The sequence below is a fragment of the Lates calcarifer genome, linkage group LG7_1 (assembly GCF_001640805.2).
Source record: "Lates calcarifer isolate ASB-BC8 linkage group LG7_1, TLL_Latcal_v3, whole genome shotgun sequence".
In the NCBI taxonomy this organism is placed as follows: domain Eukaryota; kingdom Metazoa; phylum Chordata; class Actinopteri; family Centropomidae; genus Lates; species Lates calcarifer.
In genome coordinates, this window is record NC_066839.1 from 10,055,381 (window position 1) to 10,072,906 (window position 17,526).

At 41.2% G+C, this 17,526-nt stretch overlaps 2 protein-coding genes and 1 non-coding gene across 3 annotated transcripts in view; all 3 read left to right on the top strand.

The window, feature by feature from the left end:
• The first annotated feature begins 432 nt into the window (after positions 1–432).
• On the top strand, positions 433–3,626 carry LOC108880894 (syntaxin-11). Its single transcript, XM_018672610.2, has 3 exons — positions 433–604; positions 1,018–1,114; positions 1,452–3,626. Exon 3 carries the CDS (start codon positions 1,457–1,459, stop codon positions 2,357–2,359), a length of 903 nt encoding a protein of 300 aa, XP_018528126.1. The 5' UTR covers positions 433–604; positions 1,018–1,114; positions 1,452–1,456; the 3' UTR covers positions 2,360–3,626.
• An 844-nt stretch (positions 3,627–4,470) lies between these two features.
• Positions 4,471–4,553, top strand: trnal-uaa (transfer RNA leucine (anticodon UAA)). The gene has a single exon. It is a non-coding gene; the product is annotated as a tRNA-Leu (tRNA).
• A 2,978-nt stretch (positions 4,554–7,531) lies between these two features.
• Positions 7,532–17,526, top strand: part of LOC108880895 (dystrophin-like) — a 169,394-nt gene continuing 159,399 nt past the window's right edge. Inside the window, 2 exon segments of the mRNA XM_018672611.2 lie at positions 7,532–7,972; positions 9,888–10,052. Of these exon segments, the coding sequence (XP_018528127.1) occupies positions 9,980–10,052 (73 nt within the window). The 5' untranslated portion in view covers positions 7,532–7,972; positions 9,888–9,979.

The window sequence follows — 17,526 nt, forward strand, 5'->3', positions numbered from 1 at the left end:
GAATGCATTTTTTAAGTTCTCACTCAGATATACAGTCATACCAGGGGCGCTGCTAAAAAATACTGGGTCCCTCAACTTCCATAACAACTATGATAATTAATATCTATGATCCCAGGTATGTTCTGGGTTCTTTGTCCAGCTTTTGGCCTCCTGAAACATTTATGGTTCCCTCACCTCAATTACATCTTTGACATCCACACACATACAGGTGTTGTCACTCTACAAAAATAAGCTTGCTCTGCATTGATCCAGTGGTTTAGTGTCAAATTTAATTTAATTTCTCAGATTTACTCACTAAATTTCTTGTTCTAGATGCATTATTGGAGAGGAATGTCACCTTATCTAATCAACCCAGTTTCTTGCTCTCTGAGATGAAGAAAAGAAAGAGAAGAAAAAAATGCATCTGCCATCAAGGAAGTACTGAGTGTTAAAGTGGGAAGGCTCATGTCTCTCACCTGGGAGGGGGTGGCAGTCACACACACGCTGAACAGACAGCTGACTTCCTTCATCAGAGTAAAAAGATGCTTTCACCAAGCACCTTGGACCAAATGAATCAGTGTGAGAAACACTGAGGGGATTGTGCTCTGGGAGCCAGTCACAACAGGTAAGATATATTTTGAGAACTGAATAATATTTGATTGTTTTTCTGGTGTAGCAGGGGCACCTGGAGACAAGTGGATAATTGACAGGACTTAATTAGTGCTACATTAGTGCTTGCTGAGGCAGCTTGTAAATTCAGGACTGAAGAGGAAGTTTACTTGATTTATAATATATTGTCACAGCTTTTGAAATAGTTTAATGAACTTTTGCCAATATGATGTATGAGGAAATGGATTTTCTGTGTAAAGACTGAAATTGTATGAAAGAGTCATTGACAAAGATAGAGACAAGCACCCCAACTTTCAAAGCCTCGCCAAGCATAAGGTTGACAAAATGAATGTTCAGATAAACATATGTCATATATATATATATCTTCTGCCATAACCCCACTTTGAAAAGTTATGTGTTTTTCAATAGTCTTCCTTGTTCCTGGTTTAAATGACGACATTCCACTTAGCTACTGAGCCGTGACTGCTGCCATTGTTTTTCACCAAAGAAAGAAAACCTACTGCAGGTAAAACTGACCAATCATTGTGTTTATCACTCAGTAGTTATATAATGTTAACTTTTACATACAATCAGCCAGTAGGCCGTACATGTAAGCCTTGTTACCACAATGTTTAATGCAAAATTTCACATGTTCTCTGTTTGTGAGCTCTTTTGGGGAGGGATTATAACCTGGTGAAGATCCTTACAATCTGATATATACAACAAATGTGATAGTAACTTTGATTTCTAAAAAGTGAAAAGATAATGGACACTATCTTTTCATGATAACAGTACATCAAACCAAAAGCTAGACTAGAGATGAGCCCACTAACCAACATTTTTGTTTCATATTGGTCTCTCAGACAAAATGCGTGACATGCTGGAGAGGCTGCACACCATCAGTGAGGAGCAGGAGGACAACGATCCAGAGTGTTATGGCCTTGAGTATGACATAGACAAGATGACTCTGTCTCAACAGGCAGTGGTGTTTGAGAACTCCTCAGCTATCGACAGCATCCTGAAGGAGGCCCACTCCATACGGAAGGAGATCTCCTTGCTACGCCTTGAGGTACAGCGTTTGAGCACACACAATGAACGCTTTGGCACCTCTATGCGACGCTTCACCCTACTCAAAAAGGACTCTGACGCAATCGCCAGGGGGATCCAGCAACGTGGTGAGGCCCTGTATGTCCGCCTGCAGGCTCTGGGTAAGGAGAGCAGCGAGCTGGAGGAGAAGGAAGGTCAGAACTGCGCCGTCAGCCGCATTGCCCGAGTTCAGTACGACACACTGACCCGAGCCTTCCACACCACCATGAGTGACTACAACAAGGCCGAGGAGATGCAGAAGAGTACATGTCGGGGGAGGATCCAGAGGCAGGCTTCCATTTTGGGTACTGAAATCACAGACGAGCAACTGGACGTGCTGGTGGACAAAGGTGGTGAGGGATGGGCAGAGCTGTCCCAGAGTTTGCCGACAGAAGGCGCACGCTCATGCCGGTGGGCGATGTGCGAGATTAAAGGCAGACACAAGGAGCTGGTGGAGCTGGAGGCCAGGATGAAGGAGGTCCATGAACTGTTCCTGAACATGGCCGTGCTGGTGGAGGAGCAGGGATGCATGCTCAATAACATCGAGAGCAATGTGTGTCGCACTGAAGAATATGTGGAAAAAATCAACGTTCACATCAAGAGGGCTTTACAGTACAAGAAGAAAAATCCTTTTCGACAGTGTTGTCCCTGTCTACCCTGTTGGAGACACAACCAAACATTTTAGGACTTATTTTGACTTTATGCAATTGAATGGATCACTGAAAAACTAATAGAAATGTTTACCAATGCTGACAGTAATGGCCAACTGAAACGGAATGTTATGAATGTGCTTTATTCATGGTAAATCCAACCCCTGAAGAGTAGCACACTACATTTCTTTACCTGAAGCTTTAAACTGTTCAAGGTTTGGAGTTACCAGCTGTCTAAAATTTGATTTACAGAAAAATAAGAGAATTAATCTAATTGTGAGTGTGTGTGCATGAGAGAAGTTTACATTTTAAAAGGATGGTATTTTAATTTAAGTCGAAACACTGAACATTTTGAGCAGTTCACTGATATGCAAAATAAATTCTGTTGTAAATTAAACCCAGTTTGTCGTCACTGGCAGAACATCAGTTTAGTCAGCTGGGTCATGTGGGAAAGGTTCACATGCTCCTCAGAAATTCAGAAGAATTGGAGTCACGAGAGTGATCAGTGGCAGCATGTAAGGAGGCTTGGTAAATTGCAGCTGGTGCTGCTACATGAGATTCAATAAGAAGAGCTGTGACTATGCAGAAATGCAGTAAATGATAAAGGTCACAAAGAGGATACATGCTGAGGTTACCTGTAGTCATCGAAATCTCATTCTGGTTTGTTGTAAATGGAAGAAAGTAAGCCAAGACATTATTGTGAGAGAGTAAAATTGCCAAAGATGATGAGAGGTGTATCATGTTGGTGACAAAAATTCTTTAAGTCTTGCAAGCCTGGTTTAAAATATCAAACTGAATATTGATAAGAACTGCAATTATAGGCTGAGCAGTGTACAAACATGGTATCTGTCACACAGTGAAATCAAGTTTAAAAGTAGAGGAATGACATCTATTTCCTCATTGAAGAATGGGGAAAAATCTGCTCTAGCGTTTTTCTTTGTTTCTGAAAAATAACCATCTGATACACAGAAACCACATCGGTGTAGCCAAACTTAATGTGTTTGGGACAAAAATAAGCTATTGGGCTCCTCTAAATACTCCTTTCCACTCCCCTTGATGCAGTGTGTGTACTTTTTTTCTGGTATCTTACATGACCCCAGGTTTATTGTGTGGTAATTTGATCAAAAATGAATTTATTTGGACTATGCAACATAGAAAGCACTGCATCAGGGACAATTACAACACAGTGAACTGAGGGTCTGGATCCTAGGACCAGTTGCTCAGAATAAAAACAGATAAAATCACGTAAGGTAGACATTCTACCCTCTCTTCTATTACTATTATATTAAAGCTACATTTAATCAATGCCAATGAGAGCTTTTTATCATTTGTACTTATCAGAAGAATCCAACTATATCTTTTTTTTATTTTGAATATATGTTGTAAAAATGTACATGCAAAGAAATGAATATCAAACGACTTGAAAGCATCTGTCCTGCTTGTGTGATTGAATGACAGGCGCAGAAATACCCAGCAGCAGCCGTCAGTGTCACTTTCAGTCCCCAAACTTTCTACGGACTTTATTTGGCAGCCTCCTCTGCATGACTCCATGAATGACTCGAGGTTTCTTTCGGTTTCCTTGGTTTTTTCGCTTGCTTCGCAACGTTTGCTTACAATGAATAGCAGAAATAGCTTGACACTGCCCCGATTTGTTTGTATATTATATGTGCAGCTGCATCGTGCCGCGCGGACTTCCAAGTCTGCCGAAACTTGTGCTATCAGTTAGCATGTGCTAACGTTATTAGCTGTTGATTCTTGTTTTGTAGGCTTAGATATCTTACTGACTAGTGGTACGGTAACGACAGATGCATCAGCAGATGTTCTCACAGGCCAGCAAGATGCAATTTTTGTTTTGAGTATAAAATTTTAAGTCACAAACACAGCAAGTCACCGCGGTAGTGTGTTGAAAAGCTGTGTCATTAGCTAGTTCGCTTCGGTGCTACTCCACAAGTTAGCTGCTAGCTGCCAACACTGCGCTAGCGTCGTGCTGCTACTCATGAGCCATTGTTGATGCAGGACTAGTTTAACAAAGACGTTCATGTAGCTAAGGCAGTATTTGCCTGACAAATAAACATGAAAGTAAGCACATATAATTCGTTCCATGATGGTTTTTTGAAGGGGCAATGTGGCGGGATGTGGTGTATACACCAGGATGGCCGAGTGGTTAAGGCGTTGGACTTAAGATCCAATGGACATATGTCCGCGTGGGTTCGAACCCCACTCCTGGTAATGTCTTTTGATGGTGTCTCTGTCATCATCACGAAGTGTCGGCAGACAACATAGCAGTACCGTATCCGAAACAGGGAGTGTCATCATAAAACAATACGTTACAATTCATGATAGCAAACATCGCACGTAAGCAGCAGTTTTCTGTCTCTCCATCTAATGTCCCACCCCGTTGATGAGGTGATAATAGCAGGTGAGCTATATCATGAGCCTCCGTAAATCGCTGCAACGTTACAGAAGCGAAAAAATAAATGACAAAGTCAAGCCGTCCGTTGTGATGGTAAGTATTCTTTCTCGACTAGTGTAAGATACTTAAATATACTGCAAACGGCCATTCCTCACTATAGTTCTGCGTTTTCTGTTTCGTTTAAATGCAGCGTTTTTGTACAAATCATATGAATGAATGACGTTTGAATTAAAATTAAACAACGATGGTACGATAATGCCAAATAATCTGGACGGTCAAATAATGTTAGGCTTAATTCTAACATCAGATAAGCGGTAGTGTAGTACAAAGTCTGTTCAGATATTTTCTGTAGTAGGTACAAGCCCGCCTCCTGCTGGCTCATGCGGTCAGAGCTATACATACATTTTACTTATTTGGTGGATGTGACTTTTCTCTAGGCTCATTCTGAGGAACATTAATAACTATCTAAATATCTAATGTTTTACGCTGTACTTGTCTTGAAGGCAAACGTCAATCTTTTAGGAGTAGTTGCACCTTTGGGACAGAAGAGGGCACTCTGAGCCCTTGTTGGAGTTTCTGGGCTGGGGTCCAGCAGTGGCCCACTGAAGGCCCACACACTCTCATCCCTATAATTTCAGTGCAAGGGCGATGCCTTGGACACATGGGTACCCAGTCATCTGCATCTGCCACAGGAAAAGCTTCTCAGAAAATAGCTGCAGCTCTTCTAACTGTGTGCAAAAGACTGTTGACTTGAATACTTGATTTTCTTGTGTTACCTATTAATCTGTGTAAATATGTCAGTGAACTTACAGGTCTGAGTTCCCACTTGTCTTGTTGCTCCCTTTATAACAACCACCAAACAAACATTCTGTCACGCGATAGGTGTTCGAGGCCTATAAGAGCACTAATTTGTGAAACTGAGCTTCTTCTGTGAGCTGTGTGAGGAAGCATCCACAAAAGAGCCTTGACAACTGAGAAGAGGGAGGGAGTAGGATTAGGGCTTACAATGGAAGATCAACATCTCTGTATCCCCAAACCCTCAGAGACTCGTTCCAATGGGCCTTAATCTATTATTCAGTCCCCTCAGGTACTGGAAAAGTTGTTGCTTTACAGGCCAACACATCTCACACTATAATAAAATGAAACCCAATACAAAAAATAGTGGAAGGGTCTATAATGTGAGTTGCTGTTATTATTATGGTTATTTATATCATCAGTATTATTTTGGTTATTTTCTAATTTACCTTCCCTCATTTTAAAATGGGCTTTTCACATTATAACTGTATTTTCAAATGGTCTGCTCTTTGGTTTTTGCATCTTTTGTATAAAATGTACTATATAAATAAAGTTTGTTATTATTGAAATAAGTCTTTCATATATTCAACACATTAATTCTAAAATAATGGAAGTTAAATACTGTGGATTTGTAGCAGGACACTTTCTATTTTATGCTACTGGTGTTACCTTCGACTGGTTTGGTATAATAAAAAATATTAATTGACTAGATTTAAGATGTAACTAGTACATGTATATACATACATACACATATATACTTACTTATTGTCTTTAAGTTTCCCAAATTTGTCCAGTATTTTATTTTAGTAGAGTTTGTCATGGGCAAGGGGCACCAACAAAATGAACACTAGTCACTGGTGGAATGTAACTAAATACATTTGCACGAAAACTGTACCATACACTTCATTTCCATGTCTTGTTACCTCATACATACAGCTCACCAGATTTTAGAGGGAAATATTATACTTTTAAATAAATTGACAATCCTTTCTAGTTACTTTGCACAAGAATAATATACATCACAACATATTATCAGTCAATAACTACCATACCGAGCAGTATTAAGTAGTTCAAACTGAGTCTTCTCTGAACAGCTGCAGCATTTACAGTAAATGCTGCTTACATGTTAATGCTTCAGTTGTAATAATCCAATAGTAGGAAAATAAAATTACTGACAAGGGCCATTCTTCACAGTTTGCTCTGCTTTTACTTGAGAACGATTTTGAATGTTGAATTTTCATACTGTGGCTTTGCTACTCATCACAGTCAACAGTTTTCATTCTAGTGAAAGAAAAACACAACACACACACACACACACACACACACACACACACACACACACACACACATCACAATAAAACACGTGGCCATGTGTAAATAGACAATTCTTTGTGTCTTTATGTGGAAAATTTTCCAAAACCCTTGTCCTAATAAACATGGCAGTTATTATTCCACAGTTGAAGTTTCTTTTAAAGCTTTTTGTTTTCCAGTGGGAATCACTGGTTCCGCTGATGTTACGTCACGTGACGCCCACCGCGCCATGTTTCCATCTCCGCGTCAGGAAAACTTTTACAGCCAGAGGGAAAAAGCTCAAGTCCAGTGTCAAGTCGCCCAGAGTTAGCGCTGTGCCTCCGCTCAAAACCTTAAAAATAAAAGTGACTGATACGGCGTTCACGAAACGACTTCATCGGTCGCAAATGTCAACATTAATCGTTGTTATATCACTTAGAGTTCATGACAGAAAAGTCGATTAAAATTTCACACATGTTCCCATTACGGTGACAGGGTGTATTTCAATGCTGGAAGCCTTCACGTGAACCTATCATTACATAACCAACCCGATAAGATTTCAAAAAATTTGCACAATTACTGGGAAAGACAATGAGTACGACTGCCACTGCCAGTTGGTTTGACTTAGCTGTGAGTTTTAGGGGCTTTTACTTTGAAAGACATATCAAAGCATTTCCGCTATGTTTAGCTAACTCTCCCCGACTTGACACTGGTGCAAGCAGCAGGGAGAAAGAGTCAAGTAAGCAACAGGAACAAAGTTGTGGGACCTGAGTCCACAGTACTGCGGCGTTTGACCTGTGAAATGTAATAACCATCTCTCCGTTTCCAAGAGACAGCCTGCCGTGTGTTTTCTAGACTACGATAGATGTGCTTTGCCTTGCGTGGCTAAAAGGCGTCTCTTTAAGGTTTTTTTTTTAAGGCACACTGTGGAGACTGGATGCGCTTGAGGGACGGTTGCCTTTAGTAAGCTAGTTAGTTAAGAAAAGAGTGCCTAGTACCTCGTAGAAAATGCCTTAAATTAACCGAATTGATGTACTTTTTAAGTTTTAAACTTTTCAGCACTTTTGGTTTTATTTGTCTGTTCATACTCTACACGTTTTGGACTTGTTGTGAGGGAACACGTCTCCCTGACTCCTCGGTGACAGCAGAGGTGAGTCTGTGTGTGTGATTTGGATCCATGAAATACCTCGAACTTTGTAGTTAAATGTTAACCGTCATTGTACAAACGGGATACAGCAGCCAGCTGTAGTCCGTTATTATGAAGTTTAAAATCGGACTTTGGATGTGTAAATTAAGCGTTTTAAAATGTTCAAATACCAAACAATGACTGTTCTCGTTTAACCTGAGGTGTTGCACGTAGTTGTAAGTGTCCAGATTTGCAATTGCTTGATGAATAGTCACGCAAGATCGAAACACTGCAGTCATGCCAAAGAGATAAAACATTGACTACGACAAGGCCAACACAGATTTGCTGTTTTTAAGTCCCTTCATGTGTTAAATTGCAGTATACTTGAGTTTTTTTTTTTTTTTGTCAGGAAGGCGGTAATCTCGTCAGATTAACACAGCATAGTAGTGCTTTAAATTTACTTTGCTCAAGACAAGGCATTGAAACTCTGCTATTGTTCAGATCAACCGAACTAGAAACTACATTTGTGCCTGCTGAAACGTTCAACTTTCAAAGGGTTCAGATTAAACTGGTTGATTGTATCCCTTCAGTTGTTTTGCCTCGGTTGTCAAAACCTCCTCTCTCAGCGAGAGGAACCGAAATTCTGAAGACACCAGTCAAGATAAATGAGACTGCCTTTTCCTTTAGTTTACAGTTGTTATTTTTGGGTCTTGCATCATCTCTCAAGAACTGTAACTCACCAAGCACTGCCTGATAAAGCTGCACATCAGCTCCTTTCATGGTAAAAGTGAGCTATTTTTGGGAGTGAGCATGGTTGACTTTTTTAATGAGAGGATACTTTGAATTAAAACAGACCACAAGCACATGCATTAGCGATCCAGTAAAAAGCAGGTTTCAAAAGCTGCAAGAACACAATCATAAAAATATCCTGTAACACTGCTGCAAGGACTGAGTGATTCATTTAGTCAAGTTGAACGTTTGGAGATTTTGACAGATGGTGTTTTATTTTCTAACACTGACTGAAAGTTGACACACTGCAGGGTCCTGTGTCAATCTGAAATGTGACAGATAGAAACAACAGTGCCATTTGTAAACATTAACACAGGATAACAAATTAAAAACTCTGAGTAATATAATGATTCATTCATTCTTTAAGTGAAACTCTGATCAGTTGCACATCTTTAAAAGAAATCAGTCTGTCCAGTGTCCAGGGTCTGAAATTAATTTGTTTGCCAGGACTTTTCAGACTAAATGAAAATCTACTTAATATAGTTAGAGGCAGTCAGCGTGTATTCAATGGAATATTACGACTGATACATAGGGGAAACTTTGCAGTTCAGTATAAAGTGCAGCAGAATTCAACAATAGAAGAGTGCATTAGATTTTGAGTGTGTGTGATGGTTTGTGGCAAAATAAGCAACAGAAAAACCAAAGAGCACTTTCATCTCTACTATCTTGATTTGCTGGTGTCTCAAACTCAGAGATTATTGTCTACTTTGTTCATAAGCTTTACAAAAGTCCACAGCGTAACTGTCAGCTATTACAGCATCAATTACTATTACGGGAGTCGTTTTACACATAAATCTGATTGTAACCCCAAGGCCATGGTGTGAAAACAGTTTGTTTCTTCCCCGACAGTGCTGAATGGACATGGAGGTGCAAGTCTCAAACAGCTGTTAGCGTTTTAACGACCTACGGTGTTCCTCATGAAGTGCCAGATCTTCCTGTGTGTTATGTGACAGTGTTTGAATGTTTTCTGTGTGTGTGGTTCCAGTGCATGTGACACCTCTGTTTTCTAGGCCTCTTTTTTTTAATTAGTTCCCACCACTTAAGTACACATTAAAACCGAAATGAGCTAATAGAAGAAGTAAAGTGTTAGAGGGCTGAGCAACTATGCAATTGATTTGAATTTGACTTTAAGTTTTATTCTCATTTCCAGGTACGGAAAGAAGGCTGTTTCACTGTGTGTCAAGAGACCTGACACTGTATCACACAATTTCAGCTAATCTAGCATTGGATTAATTGTCAACCATGGCATCACATGGAGACATCGCAGAGGGAGGAGCCAATGAAGAGTTCAACGACATCATCAAATGGAGATCTGGTATGTTGTCTGGAGCCTTTTTAATGCACCATATGGCATGCAGAATGTGTAAGTCTGTGTGTGCTGTAAATTCAGGTGTTGCCAAATTTTCTGTGATAAAACGACAGGTCGCCTCATAACTGCATAGAGAGAGCTGATCTGTTTGTTGTACGTGCACGAGAGCAGTCACTGAAAGGAAACACTGACACAGCCAGAAATCCTGTTGTGCATAGTTAACCTCAGTTCCCATGGAGGCAAGGGAGAGAAGGGACAGAGGCAAAACAAGCGACAAAGGCACAGAGAGAACAGGCGAAAGAGAAAGTAACAGGAACAGGTGACCAATGGCAGCAGAGAAGAGAGAAGACAAGAATGCAGGGATGGGTTTTAGTGAGCCACACCCTGTGATCCCTTTCTCTGTGGATCATTCCATTCCATAGGTTAATCTTTTATAGACGCCACCCTCAGCCGGAGAGAGGCAGACGCACAAACAAGTTGTTGTTCTAACAGGAGGAGTGCTTTAATTGAGCAAACTGCAAACATTTAAGGTCAGCACAATATGTAGAGTATCTACCTGATACAGTGTTTCTGTCTCTGCTCACAGAATCTCTTGGAATCAGACTGTGCGCTGTGCATTTGCTTACAAATTATGTTGGGGTGACATAAGAAGAAAGTTAAACTGAAGACCTCCCACCCAAAATAAGAAATGGTTTTTATTCTTACACACACTAACCTTCCTAACCACAAAAAACATGAGTCTGGTATGTAGTTTATGATATTGATGGTAATGATAAGTTTCATAGTAAATTAGTGAATGAATACTTTAATTCAGGCGTCATATGCAAAAGTGGTACCCAGCATATAGTACAGTGTGGGTTTACAAGACACTACTTATATTACACACAGTAGCAAGACAGAGGGAAGCAAGCAAATATGCGGAAGTATATTTTAAACCATATGCCAAACATGGTGTAGTAGACTTAACAAATTAAGCATGTAATGATGTCATCCCTCAACAAAAACTAACCCAAGTCATATCTATGCCTTGTATGGAAACTAACTGGTAACTGTAATTTGCACTATGAATTCACCATAAAAACACATGGCATGAAAAAGTGGTGGCATGTGCTTTTGTGAAACTCTTGGTTCCACACCTGCCAAACTCTCTGTATGGTTGACTGTCAAATGCAGCAGAAAATAGAATAAAGAAAAGTGTAGATTTATCCATCCTGTCTGGTCCATATGCCAGCTTTCCCCACCCGCCCGGCCTTGGAGCACTGGCAGGTTCCTTGCCAGGAATTCCACCGTGCCGATGGAGTTTGTAATTTACAACGCTTGTCTCCAGACCACAATGCTTTTCTTACAAAGATTCAGGTTTCCCTAGCAACCCTAAAAGTAATGTTTTCTTTTATGGCAAAGAGGGGAAAATTTAGCACGTAGCTTAGCTGCACTAAAACAACCCACAAAATACAGCAGAGCGCATTTGTGTTGAGGTAACTTGCAGGCCATTGCCTAACTGTTTTCTTATCTTTACTTTGTGAATGGATTTTTTTGTGGCACAAGTGTATTTGGTTGGCCTATGTAAATATGGCTGAAGTTAGGGGATCTATTTTACAATTAAGAGAGTGTGTGACCTTCGTGACACCAGGTTAAACCAGGAGAACTCCCAGAAATTAAGACAGAAAGATAGATGGTGTGAAAGAGAGACATTTGTAGCCTACATGGAGCTGAAACGTGGGCTATGAGAAGTGACTGACAAGCAGGTGAGTGTGAGTGTGTGTGGTGGGCAGGTGGAAGGATGTTTTCACAGCTGAGATAAGCCTTGTGAGAAAACCATTAGTACACTTGTTCAAGTGATCTCCATGCTGGCCACCATGGGGGAGCGTTTGAGCAACAGGTGAGTGTGTTCTCAAACTGCATAGCCTCTCTTTTTTTGTCGTCATCACTGATTGGCACAAAGTTACCGCTGGTTGTCTTGATCTTGTGGAGAAAGTGAGCACATTGTATTATTTCGAAGCTCCGGATCAGTTATTTCAGCTGGTGTGTGAGATCATCGCTGCAGCGTGTGTCGAGGCAGGGGTGTGTATGTGTGTTGTCGATCTGCCTCCTTCAATGGAGGTCAGCAAGTTAGACAGCCCGTCGCTTTCACAGACACATGCACACTTACGCCTCTTGTGGGGCGTGCCTTGGGGGGGTGGTGGCTCATGTTTTCCAGCGTGTCATGTTGTTATGCAAGTCCCCACAATGGAGAAGGGAGGGAGAGAAAAATGTCGAGTATATGACAGAAGAGAAAGGGGTGCCGGGTAAAAGTTTCTGTAAAGATGACACAAGTAGTGCATCTGGACAAAAATTACTTTAGTAGTACTTAATAACAACCACATGCCTTTCTTTGGTAGAATCTTAAGTTGGTGGACGTAGCATTTTAGTATTTTGTAAGCAGATGTTACTGAAAAGTCATTAAAGCCTTGAAGTTTGACAAAATTGACTAGTTTAACTAGTTTAGTCAATGGAGAGAAAATGAATGGCAACAAATGTGATTATAGATAATTGTTTCAATCAGTTTTTGAAAAAATTCCTGCTTTCTGCTTCTCAGCTGTGATTATTTGCTGCTATTCTTTGTTCTTGCACATTTATTAGACTACAAGATTAAATAGTTAATCAGCAGAAATCATCTACAGACAATCTAGAATAGAAATAATCATTAGCTGCAGCCTTAAAATTGACCTAAGGAACTAAACTCAGTTGGGAATCCAGATGTGTGTGGTTTGCTATATGGCGCAGCAGTTGTAAAGTGGCTGAAACAGATGTTAAGGAGTGCTTACAGACAGTGTTTGACAAAGTTCTGGTTGGATTAGCCTACAACCCCCTGAAGCTCTAACCACCTATCCTGACTGTGCCCCCCCCCGCCCAATCCAGAGTGCAGACAAATGTGAAAGGTCAAATATCATCCACAGGGTCAGGGGCTGTTGTTTAACAGCCATTACCCAATAATGGACACTCACCTGACCTTTCTTCCCTCTCTGTTTGTTTGTCACTTGAGAGCTCGGCTGTGGGAGAGCCTTCTCACAGAACCACACTTACACAACTCTTGTTACCTGACCTGGTCTTGTTGGTCTCCATCTTTCTCCTCTCTATTGTGTATGCCTTTTCTTCCCCTCACTCATTACTCACACTTTTAGTGTGTGTTTGTTAATATGATCAGAAACACTGGCAGTCCCAAGCAACACACTTAAGATTTGGTGGGTGACTCTTGCAGCTCTTTGAGTGTATCCAATCCAATATGTTTGAAACTGATTATGTTTGTTGAATTGTTGTGTTGACACTCAAATGTCTCAGCTTTACTTGTTTAGCTGAACACAGGATCATCTGCTTATACATTATGTTTGGGTGTGACAAGCAGTATAATGAAAGAAATATTGTTTTGTTTAACCAGAACAGGAATGTGATCGTCACCAAACTGAGGGTGTGGAGGGTGTGACTTGTCACCATACTAGCTCAGCTACATGTCACAAGTCCTAATTTCAAGCTTTGTCGTCTTGCAGTAGGGTGGACTGAGTATTTGGAAACTTCCCAGCTGCTGTGTGAGTGCATGTGTGGAAAGATATTGGATTACTTGTTCAGAAATAATTGGATGAAACATTAAGGTTATCTGGATGTATATTCACCACCTCGCAGTGGCATAGAAGTGTTTTCCAACAGTCAGTGGCATGCAGTGTTATGCAAATACATAATAATGGGTATGCATCTGCATGTGTGGGTAGCACTGAACACAAATCAAAACAATGGAGCTTTCACTGTGGCCGCCCCTTCGTTCTGAGATGTCATGACCTGAATTTGTTTTTTTTTCTTTGCCTCTGGTGTTTCAGCTTCATTTTGCTGAATGGGTCTACGGTCAGCAAGAGTTCTCATGAGTATGTTTTGACTTTAATGATGGGACATGTCTACAGGGAATGCAGCTGGATGTGTCTTTGCAGCAATATATAGTCACAAGTGGTGTGTGTTTGTTAGTTTCTTTGCTAGTAGCTGAATCTGGCTGCCTGGGAAGTGGGAGGAAACTAGCTTTGCAAAACCCTGGCTGGAAATCTGGGAATGGAAGCGCTGGCCAAAACATCTCCCCTGGGTGCGGTTGTGTGTGTGTGTGTGGGACTCTGCTTCTTTTGGTCCATGTGCATGTGAACGTGTATGTGCATCAAGCAGCACGCAGACACTCCACCCAGCCCATATGACATTTAAACTCTTCTAGAGGAGGCTGGAAACGGCAGAAAATGATCAGTCTTGAATGGGCCTGTGGTTGTTAAACACGTACAAACCAGCCTCCTCTTTTTGTGAATCTCCCTTTTCCAAAGCACCCCCTTCCAGTTTAAATCCCCCTGTCTGCCCCCTTTTCCTAGCTCATTAGGGCTACAAAGCCCAATCTACCTTCTGACCTCTCGCATGACAGGATTTAATAAAACAAAAAACAGGCTGAGGCCCAGAGAGAGTTTAGATTAACCCTTTAAAGCTTCAGTGGCATTTCACTACTGAGTAAATAACTTAATGGGATTGAAACCCTCTATTGTAATTCCCCACTTTCACATAGTGCTAAAGGTTGTTTTGGTCCTTTGGTTGTTAGCAAGTTTGTGTCACTTGTTGTAGTGCTAAAACTAGGTACATAGTGCGAACATTTTATAGCTTTTTGACACAATATGTATGTTAAATATGGTATTGATACCAAAATTCCATAGATAGGGTTTTCCCCTTGTAAAGATCTATCCCAGCCTTGAGGGAATATTATTCCAATGTTGCATGGAGTGACTGGTAGTGATAGAGACAGGACAGAGTGGGAGAGAGACAGCAACTCATGTGCCAAAAGGTTTCAGGTCAGAGATGAACGGAGGATATTGTGGCTCCATGTTATGCACCTCTGCAAAGAGATTTTGAGGATTTAGACATGGGAATCTACTTTTTCAAGTGCTTGGGTGGAGGCCTGTGGCATTGTGGGAGAGCTGAACTTTCCATTTCTTTCACTTGGATGTTGGTTGGACCACTGACTCATCTGCTCTGTATGAATGCATTTGAGTGTGTGTGTGTGTGTGTGTGTGTGTGTGTGTGAGTAAGAGAGAGTACCCCCACCACCTCTGAGTAGTATTTTCAATGGAAAAATTCACCCTAAAACACACCTAAAAGCAGCTAATTCAATATTTCTGTGATTTCTTGGTCGTGCTAAGTGGTATGTGATGTTGTCTTGAGATAAAGATCATAAACGCATAATCACCGAAGTAGAAATCCTTTGTGAAAGAAGTGAAAATCCCAAACTTATCTCTAACAGTATCTACAAAAGGCATAATGTGTGGCTGAAACGAAACATGTTGAAATTTGATTACGGCTCTTGCTGTTTTCGTGACTAGTGACGATAACAAACTGAAATCAAAGTTGACTTCCAGGAAGGGAGGCTAAAGGAAAGAGGGCGCAACAAAAAAAGTTAATTACACCATTTCATCACAAACTCCTGCAGCACACTGAACATCAAAGAGTGACAGTGCAGTGGAAGTTTCCTTTAGGGAAGCTGATCTTCTGTCAGTGGTGAATAACTGACCTTAATTTTAAGTGATTTAGGTAATATGTAGACTAGATCTCATGTGGTTTCTTGGGCTTGTGGGAGATGAAGCTTTGGTGGTCAGTCAGAGGAGGATACACAGCCAGTCTCTTCATTCACGAACCAATCCATGGCTGATTTTTTTTTTTCACAAGGCTGTGTGACATACGGAGTAGTTTCTCAATGCATTGGTCGACAGACAAATAACCGCACCAGTTTTCATCAGTAATTGTCTTACTAATTACTCAAGTGCAAACACCAAACATCCAGTAAACAAACAGCTCTGAATGTCATGTAAACTCAGCCAATGTTTGTGGATGAGACATGAAAATAAAAGGTTTTATTCATTTCTTCCAACCATCAGTCAGATGTGGGATTTGAAGAACTAGAAGTGTGTGTGTGTGTGAGAGAGAGAGAGAGGCAGATGTTTATGCCAGTGTGCACGCACTCGCACGGCTTCATTCAAGCAGCTTGATGATGGATGCTCTCAGGGTGGTGTGTGAAGACGAAATGACAGAGTGGGGCGTGAGGGGTGGGGGGGGTGGGCTCCCTCTGGGTTCACGACTGACGCAGCCCAGTGGAAAGTCCCTTTTTGGTCTGACTCCTTCAGTCACTGCCAAGACCAGGCCTCACCCAACCCAGTTCATTCCACTGAGTTGTGACCAGACCAGCTGCCACAAACACTCCCCATTGAAGGAAGTGGATTTAATTCATTCAGACTCTGGAAGTTGGTCACGGGTGGACCGGGTTGGTATTCCTCCTCCACTTCCTCTTTGTGAAGGAAAGGAAGCGAGAAAACAAAACACAGGAAAATTGACTTTCTCTTATGCCCCCCCCCCCTTTCTCTTTACTCTCGCTCCCATCTTTCTATTTTACTCTCTCTGTGGGAATAGAGTTGTTTGCTCAGTTGGTCCTCATTGACTAAATATGTCAATGAGCAAATGGACTTAGGCCTTTTACCCTGTTCCCTGTTCCACTGCGCTGGCTCACCGACCTGCATTAAATGTCAGGAGCTATGTCACAGTTTTGACCCTTTGTCCTGCAATACATGTGTGATTCTGTGAGTCATTTTGATTGTCATAGGTTTCACTTTCATGTAAACATTTGCAAAGGAGGGCATTGTTTTAGCTCAGAGTGTCAGCAGTATGTTTTAAGGTTTAGGTCACTGTGGGTCATGTTTATCTGCTGTCACTTTCTGCAACGTGGGAGAATGAGAGCTGTCGTCCTCCTCAGTACTTTGTGTTTTCAGGGGAGAATCAGCTGTCAGTTGCAGCAATGCATATGACACACACACACACACACAAACCCCTCTGTCACCTGTCACTTACCTTTTAATTGACAAGCTGAAACAGTCCCTGCTCTTGTCACTCACGTTTCTCACCCTCCTGGTGTGTGTGTGTGTGTGTGAACACATCTGTGATGTAACATCAGACAGGCCGACCCAGCACCCCCAAATAAACACACCCGGCGTACTCGATAAATGATCTCACACCTCTACTTCCTCTTTCTCTTTTCACTCTGACTCTCTCACTCTCCCACCACCACCGACACCACCTTCTCTTCCTGTTCCGGATTTGTTGTTTTTCTTTCTTTCTTTCTTTGTCTCTCTTTTCTCTTTTTGTTTTTGTAAAAACACTTGCTTTCCATCATGAATTTGAGTAAGTGGATGTCGTGGAGAAAGCGTAACTTTTTCAGAAGGAAAGGAAAGCATGAAAGTAGTCTTGATTTAGGTAAGTGGATGAGCACATCTGTAATGTATCTGTGGAGGAATTTATCATCGAATTCTCAGAGGCATTACAGGAAACTAAGCTGTTTATTCATTTAATGTGCAAACTGACCAGCCACTGCCACTTTTAAGTGTTTTTTTGTGTTTGTGCTTGGTTTTCAGTCTACATATATTAGCTGTTTGTGTGGATGTGCTGC

Bases quoted from the DNA above. Each gene is read 5' to 3' on its own strand.
- LOC108880894 (XM_018672610.2), top strand. From the start codon at position 1,457: ATGCGTGACATGCTGGAGAGGCTGCACACCATCAGTGAGGAGCAGGAG.